At 42.0% G+C, this 11,379-nt stretch overlaps 1 protein-coding gene across 1 annotated transcript; it reads right to left on the bottom strand.

The window, feature by feature from the left end:
- Window positions 1–307: 307 nt before the first annotated feature.
- On the bottom strand, window positions 308–10,813 carry LOC134540476 (beta-hexosaminidase subunit alpha-like). Its single transcript, XM_063383252.1, has 8 exons — window positions 10,513–10,813; window positions 9,053–9,269; window positions 8,282–8,409; window positions 7,037–7,242; window positions 5,569–5,681; window positions 4,355–4,559; window positions 2,805–3,021; window positions 308–722 (listed from the first exon to the last, which is right to left on the bottom strand). The coding sequence occupies exons 1-8, from the start codon at window positions 10,705–10,707 to the stop codon at window positions 366–368; spliced, it is 1,638 nt and encodes a 545-aa protein (XP_063239322.1). The 5' UTR covers window positions 10,708–10,813; the 3' UTR covers window positions 308–365.
- Window positions 10,814–11,379: the final 566 nt, after the last annotated feature.

Here is an 11,379-nt window from a genome sequence, read left to right on the forward strand (position 1 = left end):
CCTTTATTTCAGGATAAGAGATTAGAGACACCGAGACTGATCACATTATCGGCAGTAACCAGGTTCATTCGGAAGCAGAGCTTTTATTTCAGGATAAGAGAGAAGAGACACCGATACTGATCACATTATCGGTAGTAACCAGGTTCATTGGGAAGCAGTGCCTTTATTTCAGGATAAGAGAGTAGAGACACCGATACTGATCACATTATCGGCAGTAACCAGGTTCATTGGGAAGCAGTGCCTTTATTTCAGGATAAGAGAGTAGAGACACCGATACTGATCACATTATCGGCAGTAACCAGGTCCATTTGGAAGCAGTGCCTTTATTTCAGGATAAGAGAGTAGAGACACCGATACTGATCACATTATCGGCAGTAACCAGGTCCATTGGGAGGCTGCGCGCCCACGCCTCTCCTCTTCATGCGGCAGTAGTGCTCTTCCAGACGACGGGCCACGCCGTCCTCCGAGTCGGCGTCAGCGCTGGACCACAGCTTCTCTGCCGTGGCCGAGGCCCGGGGCCACACGCGGGACACCACGTTGCTCTCGTCCACCACCTCCCCCCACATGCACGCCTCGCCGCCCATCACCAGCCGCTTCTGGTCCACCGTGCCGGAGAAGTCTGTCGGCTCGCACTCGTAGAACTTCTTCCAGTCGCCGCCAGACTCCAGGCGGCCCAGGTACCAGCACGCGGACAGAAGAGCTGGGTGTCCCGCCGCAGTGACCTGCAAGACATGCCAAAAGAAAAAATCCTTTGAGATGTATTTCTTGGCGATGAACAAATTGTCTTTAACTTTATCGACATCGAAGTCAATAGAAATGACGAAGGGAGATGATATGCGAATGGAGATTGACAGAACATCTGGATGGGAAATTGGAGTACCCCAAGAAAATTTCCTGTCTCACAACCCCACATTTAGAACTTGTGTTGACTTGGATTGGTGACAAGTGATCTGTCCACACAACGACCAAGACCAGTGATTCTAGGAGATTTTCACCATCAACTCTTACACAAAATGTTTCCACGGGACTCTCATAATTTTATTCTTGAACAATGACTTCTAACTCGAATTCTAAAGATGATTTATAGATATAATAATAAGTAATAAGAAGTAGGATAGATAATTTAAAAAAAATAGTGATTAATGCTTGAGAGTCTCAATAAAAGAATCGTTTACAATAATAACAAAAATCTCTAATTGACTGTGTGTCCATTTGGTCACTATTAAAAATGTTGTGCACCTCTGATCACCAATAAGAGGTTCGTGTTGGTAAGTTCTCTTCAACATCTAATTATCCGAGAGATTAGTCGGAAAGGGGATATTAAATAATTCGCGCTATTGAAGGAAGATTGGAAAGCCTGCCTTTCCTATGAAAAGTGGCGTTGTTGGAGTTGAGAAACCTTCTGTTATTTTCATAGACAAACTGCATAATAATGGACACTTCTTTGTACGCACTAGAAGAGTGGCTATTGACTGAAATAATCAGAGAGACCATAGTTCCTCAGAAGTGTTATATGGTAGCTTATTATTTTTTATATGAAATAGTTATTAAGCTAAAGCTACATTTCATTTAATGAAATTACCCAAATAATTCACCTGAGAGTGAGTTACATTCAGTGCTCTTTTGGAGCCTATGCTGGGCATGGGTATTTTATGAGTCAATGATGAATAAAAATAACTCCATTTGAAGTCATTGTTAAGAAAAGATAATAAACATCTGATGAAAGAAAACTAAAAATTGGTCAATGATTGTTCAGTTCTGCTCATCTTCACCATTTGTAGCTAAGGTAAGTGCTACGAATTAGTTTAACATTTAATGACATTATGTGGTCCAATTGATAATCATTCTTACACTCTTACATTTTATTGACCAATTTCACTATGTTAAGAGTGAGGTATAATAATATTCTGCAAAAATGTGTATTTTGTGTAGATACGTATACAAAATATTGCAATTCATTCTTACTCCTTTAGTTATCAGAAACACAATTTTACAAGGATTTGTAGTTTCTAGATTTCTTGACAAATTACCGGACTACTTGACCGCATTTTCTTTGGATGAGGAATGACCAATAAAAGAACAAACATTGCAAACATGAACACAGAAGTTGAAAGTCTTACGAAAATTTAAATTCTCCCGTGAATACAAAAATTATCTCCTGTTGAGACCAATTAGAATCATACACAGCATTGCACCCTTGTAAGCAGTGCGTCAATGATGAGTGTTTAAAGCTAGACACGTGACTGCAATTTCACGGTGCTATTAAAGACTTTATTGTACATATCCAGATACCAGCATCTTTTTTGGGGTGAAGGCCCAAAGCACGCAGTGATTATGTGTCATAATGTTTAGTTGTAGAATGCTCACCTTTCCTACCCTTGCATGTTATGTGTTCCCAGGGGTTCGTAGGAGCGGCTCGCACAGCTTTACACTACACGCCACACCCGAGTTTAACTAGGTCACTTGAAATAACAGCTCACCGACAAGCCTCTATTGCACACCAACACGACACTACATCACGCCAGTTAGCCGATATAACTGGTGGGGAGCTTCACTCCCCCGCCGAATTAGGTACACGTTACTTTTATAGCATTACACAACCTACCAGCGCACACACAGGCTCGTGTGCCAAACTCTATCCCACAAGACACGCACCCCCGCCGTCGATTCAAATGATTCTTCACCAGTGTGGGGTATGCACCTGAATTACTATGCACTTGGCGAGTTGTAGAAACTTCGGTTTCTGGCCTCGCCCACGCTTACTGCGCCCCGGATGGCAATATGATGAATCGGCGGCGGCTCACCTTCCGAAGTTCCTCAGCCTGACTGCCCGTCCAGACGTGCACCACGGTACCAGCCGGGAGGTCGACGCCGTTGTCGAAGACCTCCTGCCACACCACGGAGCTGGCGTTCAGGTCGCCGGTGATGTTGACCACCCTCTGCATGTAGTACTGCTCCAGCTCGGCGTAACCTTCGATGCCGTTCTCGGACATGAACGAGGTAATGCTCGGGTTCGACCTCCTGCGAAGAGGAACCGTCAAAGGATCTCATAGGTACTTGATTTATTGACGTGATAATGTCCTTATAAAATCGACGGACGCCGGCTGCGCGCACGAAAAAAAAGCACGTCTCGTTGTCACGATTCCGCCTGAGCCGAGCGTGCAAGAACCGGCCAACCACCGTGCGAGAAAATCTTCTATAATATCAAGCACAAGTCAAGGCGGGCTTTTTAAAAGCAGCAAATTTTAAAAAAAAAATTGATTTATTTGTCCAATTTCGTCATTTCAAATTAACAATTTATTGACATTGAATCGATTTCTGTTTAGTTCTATAACTAATTCTTCGCGATTATATTTAAACAAATTATTTAAATTAAATTTGCCCAAACTGTAAATAATATTTGAAAATTAAAAAGGATGCAATTTTTCATCAATGTTTTCTTATGACGTTATCACGTAAAATTATCGTCGGTAAACCTACTTTACAGACAACCCCCCCCCCCCCCCTATTTTTTTGTTTGGTTACTTGTGGGTTCAACCTTAAAGGAAAATTCTCATGATCATGTATGGTTGATCTCTTCAATTTTTATTGGGGAGGATATGAAGTTGGTCTTAAGTTGGTGTGTGCGCGTTAGGTTCCGTCGTTGCCAACATCGATGTGCCAAATCTCACTTTCCACTTTGTCATCAATAGAGACCGTAAAAATTCGCAGATTCATTTCTCGATGGTCTGAAATTCATACACACACATACCTTTAAGCTGCTCTTGCTATTGGCTCACTGTTGGTCTGGGCGACTCTGGGAAACCCTCAGTCAAAGAAGGGACGAATCTCGGGGGGCAATACCAGTTGAGACGACTCGCAAGTCAGCAGCCAAACGAACTGGCGTTTATTTGCACCGAGTGTTCAGAGGGCCGTGTAGACTATCCTGGAGGTCATCGAAACCGCGAATTTTCCAGGTCCCTAGTCATCAGGGGCGCAACAACTAAATTTCCAAAGGGGGGCAATATACCTTTTTAAAAAGAATCATCGATCCCCCCTATTGAAGTGGGGGGTCGGGGGATCCTTCCCCGGGAAAATTTATATTTCAAGGTGGAAAATGGTGCTATTTAAGCAGTTTTATTATCTAAAAATTGATTACACAGCACTTTCTTTTCCCCCGTTTGCCACCACTTCAAGGTTTCAGAAGGAGGGGGGGGGGGGCAAAATACCCTTCCCCCTCCCTGTTTTTGCGCCCCTGCTAGTCATTAATCCAGAGGCATCGCTGTCTTCTGCGATTTGTTCGTCAAGGTGTTTGCTGGGCAGTGACACCATTTGCGTTTGTACCGTCGGTAGGGATGACGAGACGAAGACTCACCAGCAGGAGAAATCCACCTCGTCGCCGCCGAGGTGCATGTACTCGTCGGGAAACAGCTCTGCGACCTCCCGGAACAGCTTCCGGACGAAGGCGTAAGTGGAGTCGAGGGTCGGGTTTATCGGGCCGTAGGTGCCGTCCAGCTCGCCGAAGGAGTAGCACGGGGTCAAGAGGTCGGGCTCGCCTGGGCCCCACGATAGGGTGTGACCTGCGATTGGAACACGGCCACTATACATACCAGCCACTAAGGACGGCGGCATTCCAAGAGCTCCGGGTAGGGTACCGAATAAGCACTGCCTTTTTTTTGGGATACAACAGTAACCTAACTCTCTCTCTCTCTCTCTCTCTCTATATATATATATATATATATATGTATAAAGAGAGATAATTTATATATAGCCAGGGGCGCAACAACTAAATTTCCAAAGGGGGGGGGGGCAATATACCTTTTTATAAAGAATCATCGATCCCCCCTATTGAAGTGGGGGGTCGGGGGATCCTTCCCCGGGAAAATTTATATTTCAAGGTGGAAAATGGTGCTATTTAAGCAGTTTTATTATCTAAAAATTGATTACACGGCACTTTCTTTGCCCCCGTTTGCCCCCACTTCAAGGTTTCAGGGGGGGGGGGAAATACCCTTGCCCCCCCCCTTTGTTGTTGCGCCCCTGTATATAGCTATATATATAGAGAAAGTGCTTTATTCTATATATAAAGAGAGAGAGATAGCTATATTCCAGAGCAACTGTTACTGCAAAAATACAATGAATAGCAGCAACATCGCACAAAAATAGAAACAACTTTCTCAAGTGCTTTTTAAGTTGCTATTATTTCTTGTTATGAACATTAAAGTGTTCAGAATGTATTCCAGGATAGTTTCGCTAACATAAAGTTTCATTTGGCACACCAACACTCTTGGTACGTCTCCCGTTGATCATAAAAAAAAAAAGACTATGTACGAGTTAATGGCGACAGACGCGGATCAACGAAAAAGTGAGCTCTGCGCATGCGCGGAATTTGGTGAACGTATATCGGCAACTGATATGACTAGGAGTACGTTTAGCGCACAGGTGTAGCGTATTCAACGCCTAAACCCTTATGTTAGTGGTCTTGGAATACCGGCCTGAATGCCCATAATGTTGGTATGGCGATTGGTAGATTCTATGGCTGTTTCCAAGCACGTTCTTACCAAGTCAAAACATTTTTTTTTCTTCTCTCACCTGGAGTATCGAACTCTGGCACAACACGTATCCCTCTCACACGGGCGTATTCTATAACATTCTTCACGTCTTCCTGTGTGTAAATTAGTTCCTGGTCGTACGCGCCCTTCTTGCTGCAAAAATAAAAAAATTAAAAAAAAACAGCACATTTAAATTCTTTCAAAATCTTTTAGTTAAAAAAAAAAATAATAAACAGTTAAATATTTAAAAAAAAATTTCATATGCAAAAAAAAAGTGTCATTGCCATTTACATAAGATGATTTGCGGTGATAGCTTCGTACCTCAAAATTAATTGTTGTTACTAGGGCTAACCTCCATGACACAGTTGGTTGAAGCTCTAAGTTTGGTGCAAGACGCTTTGGGCTAGAATTCCGTTTAGCGCACGGATGTGAATAGTGTTTTTAAACAACTAAATTCTGGTATAATTAAGCTCACAGGCCGTCTTCAAATCAGCCTAACTGCATGAAATTGGTGTCTATACTAAGATCTTACCTATCATTGTTGAAAATAAATAAAATAAAATAATTCAAAATCAAACAATTTTTTTAAAATTAAGTATCAGTATTATCTATGCTTTCTTTTGAAATATCCCATGACCAAACTTCAAATAGTGGAACTTCGAAAACTACGGTTTAGCATGAGGTTTTTTGGTTTGCGTGTTTTGGTCATGTCAAAAATGAAAAATCCACCAACGTTTCGGTCAAAATAGTAGTCACCATCATCAGTGTAGCAGTCTCCTACTGAGAGCATTGGATTATTTTACTAACCTAAGTTTAAAACTAAGAGTGTTTGGAAGGGATCTAGGAGGAAACACTCTAAGAGCGTCTAAGACCGAAGTCTATACGCTCTAATCGTGCAGGGTTTAAACCATGCAGGAGGGGTAACATGCATCATGTGCAAAAATTTGTCTATAGAGCTAGCGAGACCGTATATGCACCTATCAAGAGCTTGTATTACAAAATATGAAATGGTATCCATAAAGTATCGCTAGTTTACTATACATTTTAATTTATATTTAAACCTGCAAATACATGTCTCTGTTTTTTTACAATGTAAAAACAATTAATCTTTCATGTAAACAAATTTTTTTAATGTTTTCATTTTTCAAAATGATTTACACATCTTAAAAAAAAAAGATAAAAAATTGATACTGAAATCAACCAAATGGTTTAGTATTGAACACATTTTTTATACTTAAAAATGTAGGTTTTTATAGTAAGTATAGAAAATTAAAAAAAAAAAAATTGTATCTTAAAACCAAATGTCGTATCGCAAAGGTTTTTTATAGATAGCCAACAATCTCATGATCTGCACTATTCACAAAATATTCATGAACTGATAACTAGAAAAATTAAAAATAGGGTGATTTTATTTTTAAATTAGCTTGTGATCTTAAACTTTTGTTTGGTACTGTGCGTGAATATTTCTGTTCCGTAAAAAAAAAAAAAAAAAAAGAGAAGCAGTGCACCTGAGATTGGGGAACGCCTCGCTCTGGTAGGGGAAGCTCTGGCTGTCGACGATGTGCCAGTGGAAGACGTTCATCTTGTTCATCTCCATGCCGTCCAGCACTGTCCTGATGGTGGCCGTGGGCAGGAAGTGTCGGGAGGTGTCTAGCATCAGTCCACGGTGGGTGAACCGTGGCTCGTCTATCACGCGCGTGCTGTTCACTATCAGCTGCGGAGAGTATACACAAGATACACCTCGAGAGCCGAGGGGTCGTTACCACAACGCCGAAATACCACAACGCCGAATGTCAGAATTGACCACAACGCCGACAGCTAGAAAACTGCTGTGTACCGCAACGCCGAATTAACAACTGAATGAATTTGTGTGTGTTTCTTAAATGTACCTTAACGCCGAAATACCACAATCAAACCTAACCGTACCTAACCTAGCGTAATATAACCTAACCTAACTTAACCTAGCCTATCCTAGCCTAGCCTAACCTAACCTAGTCTAACCTAACCTAGTCTAACCTAACGTAGTCTAACTTAACCTAGTCTAACCTAACCTAACCTTTGTGGCAGTCCTGCAATGACATTTTTCGGCGTTAGTGTATTTCGGCGTTGTGGTGCGTTCCCGAGCCGAGCACTTCTTGACAATTTTTTTTTTCGATGTGCAACATTTAACCCTCAGTGCACGACATTTGGCGGGAGTAATTTCACGAATGGAACCACGGTGCTGCCATCTGTGGCGGATGGTGCGAAACAAGGTTCGCAAAGCCAAAGGGATGCTTTATAGTATTAACTGTTAAACGAATTTTATCAAGATGGGCAGTATTTTAATTAAATTATTATTTTTTTCTTTCAAAAATCAGGTCCAAAGCCGGGGTTTGGTATTTTTTTCAAGTCTTTTCCACTTTATTGGAGTAGCTCTGCAAATAGAATGATTCGATAGTTGACGTAGCTGCTCTGGCAGCGAATTCTAACGGTGGGGATGGAAAATTACGCGTGATTCGCGTCCACAAATGTAATTTTAAAAAAATCCGTATATTTATCACGCTCGGCATTATTTTAAAAAAAATTATACGTTAAATTTTGTATCCGAGTTTCGTATTATAAGTGTAACATGAGAACACATGAATTTGCTTGTTCCGTAGGTTAGATGTTACACATTCTGGCGAGTATTGAAAGACTCTCTAACATTTTATTTTTTTAATTGCATGTGAAATACATTTCTAATCTTTTAAAATTACGGAGATGTAAAATCTTACCTCAGTTCCATTTCCACCTATGTACAGAAGCTGTGAGAAAGTTTCAAGGCCTCTCAATATCCCCCATATCGTGCTGCTACTCAGAGCAGCTGATCCAGTTTTCCCAGTGCTGTTCACTATTAACTCATCTGAAAACATAATACAAAATTCTTCAGAGCATGCAGTCAATGAACATGTTGTGACTTTCACCCAAGAATACAAGGGACTGTGGCTTCTGTCCTAGAGGTCATTGAAACAACAAATTTTTCGAGTTCGTAGTTGTGAAATACGTAAAAAAAATGTGTTTTCACAATAAATTAAAATTTATAGAAAAGTGATAGTGAAAACTGATAGAAAAGTGATAGTGAAAAGTGATAGAAAAGCGATGGTGTTTAAATATTGAAATATTTTTTATTGCAAATCAAAACACCCTTAAGTGAAATGTTTAAAATATTCCTGGGGTAAACAGAATCCATATCACTATAAACCCATTCGTCCGTAACTCTTTATATTGTATAAAGTACATCACTCAAAAAAAATTTCCAACACCTGGATTTCTGTGAAAAGAATGTGGCCAACAGTTCGCTGCGAACTGTGAATTCAAGTGCATGCTTTATGAAATCATAAAGAAAACTTTCTAGCAGAAACCTAAATGAAACAAAGCCAGAAATCTGTAAATTGTGTGTATCATGCTTGCTGGGTTATTAAGTGGTGCAAAATGTTTTGTGGGAAGCATCTTTATCATTGGGTGTGTGTAAGCTTCCACAGGGTACTTGCAGTATCCGGACTCACAGCTCTCTAGCATGCGGAGGTGCGGGTACTCCTCGCAGGAGCCGTTCAGCCGCACGTCCAGGTACCCGAGGTACCCGACATACCGCGGGTCGCTCTCCTTGTCCAGCCCGACGTGGCTGCCACGAGACTTCGACGCGTGATGCGAGACATGCCTAGCGAGGTAGCCTTCGTAGCGCTTCACAGCTGCTTCCAGGAGGCTGCACGTCGACTGTGACACCTGCCACACAACAACCCCACAAATCAAACCTATTTACTATACACGAGAAAAATACAACTATTTCAGACAAATACGTGTGTTTTGGTAGCAGAGCGTGGTTGAAATTCTCATATTTATTGGCACATATAATTATTTCCAACACATTCAAATGTTTGGTAACAGAGTTGAGTTAGTAAGATCCCAGGAAATATACACAGTCGATTGACTCACAACTTTATTTCAATTTATTATTTAAATATGAAAAAAAATACTCTTGTAAAGGCATTTTAAATATGATGATGAGTCCTGATGCTGAGATGAGAATAGAGTGTCGATGGGATGAATGGGTGGGGAGAAACTGGATGAAACTCACTGGCTTGAATGTAACATCCTCCGTGTTATCCCACTTGCGAAAAAAAATCATGGTTTTCATCGCCACTGGTGATAGGACCCGGAAAAGTCCCGGAGGGAGGTTTATTTATCTAAATGCTGCTTCTACAGCTGCTGCTACTGCTATAGCTACTGCTGCTACAGATGTTATACCAGCTGCTACTACTATTGCAGCTACATTTTTTCTGGTACTGCTGTTGCTACTGCTAAAAAAACTGCTGGTACTTCTACTACTGGTTATAACTGCAGATACTGCTAGTGCTTCTCCTGATTCCTCTCCTACTGTTGCTACGACTACTGCTGCTGCTGCTTCTTCTTAAATTACTGCTGCCTATTTGTGGCTACTTCTTGTGACACTACTGTTGCTGTTACTACTGCTAAAACTGCTGCTACTTCTGCTACTGTTATAACTGCAGCTACCGCTAGTGCTTCTGCTGATTCCTCTGCTACTGTTGCTGCTGCTACTGCTGCTGCTTCTTGTGATATTACTGCTGCCTATTTGCGGCTACTTCTTGTGATACTACTGTTGCTGTTACTACTGATAAAAAATATGCTGCTGCTACTTCTGCTACTGTCATAAATGCAGCTACCGCTAGTGCTTCTCCTCATTCATCTACTACTTTTGCTGCTACTACTGCTGCTGCTTCTTCTGATGTCACTGCTGCCTATTTGCGGCTACTTCTTCTGGTACTACTGCTGCTGTTACTACTGCTAAAAAATGCTGCTGCTACTTCTACTACTGTCATAACTGCAGCTACCGCTAGTGCTTCTCCTGATTCCTCTGCTACTGTTGCTGCTTCTTCTGATGTTACTGCTGCCTAGTTCTGAGGGTGTGTCCGCCATGCTCGCCCTGCGTGGTTCTGGCGACACTCACCTTGAAGGTAAAGTTCGACGGCCGGACGACCGTGTAGGTGTCGTGCTTGATCTCTTTTTGGGGCTTGGGCCAGACTTCTCCCTCGGAGGCCCTCACGAGCGGGCCGAAAGTGTCCACGGCGCCGACGAGGTGAATCCCGAAGAGCAGGACCGCCCACCGGGCAGCGCCGGCCATCGCACCCTCTGGACGTCCCATAGCTCCAAACAGCCCCTCGGGAGGAATCAGCCTCGCGTTTATAAACTGATTGGTGGTGTTTTGCGGAGGTGTGGGTGTACCACTTGACGATCCTCAAGCGTCCAATGGGAGTTCTTGAGAGGATTCAGGGAGATTCCGAAATGCGACGGGGGAGGGGGGGATCACGGTCGGGAAAACACAACACTCGAACGATAATCTTATCGTCCCATTTTTTTTTTTTTTTTTTTTTCGTTCGATGAGTGGTGAAGGTGGTTCACACCAAAGTCGTGGATTTGAATCTTTAGAACGTTTTCGTCGATGGCAAGACCAAGGACAATATATTTACAGATAACAATTATTTTTTTTAAGTGAATGGGTTACCTTCCAGCTTATATTCTCGTAATTATATTCGTGATATAATTTCAGAGTGTCTTGTAGCGGGAAAAAAAAAATTGGACTCTTTTGAGGATGAGCAGGTGGCTAATGTCGCATTCCCATCCGGATTCGTCAAGTACGTCACAAGGGCGAGTGAAGTACGCAAGGTCGCAAGTGTACAACTGCGTGTGTTCGAATTCGGACACTTACCTTAGTCAATGTCTCAACGTTGATGTCCGTAAATTCTTTATGGTATACACTTAGGTACACGAGGAAAGTAGCGCTACTATTTGTTATAGAACAGTTTTCTTTCGATAC

Source organism: Bacillus rossius, chromosome 16, assembly GCF_032445375.1.
Source record: "Bacillus rossius redtenbacheri isolate Brsri chromosome 16, Brsri_v3, whole genome shotgun sequence".
NCBI classification, from domain to species: domain Eukaryota; kingdom Metazoa; phylum Arthropoda; class Insecta; order Phasmatodea; family Bacillidae; genus Bacillus; species Bacillus rossius.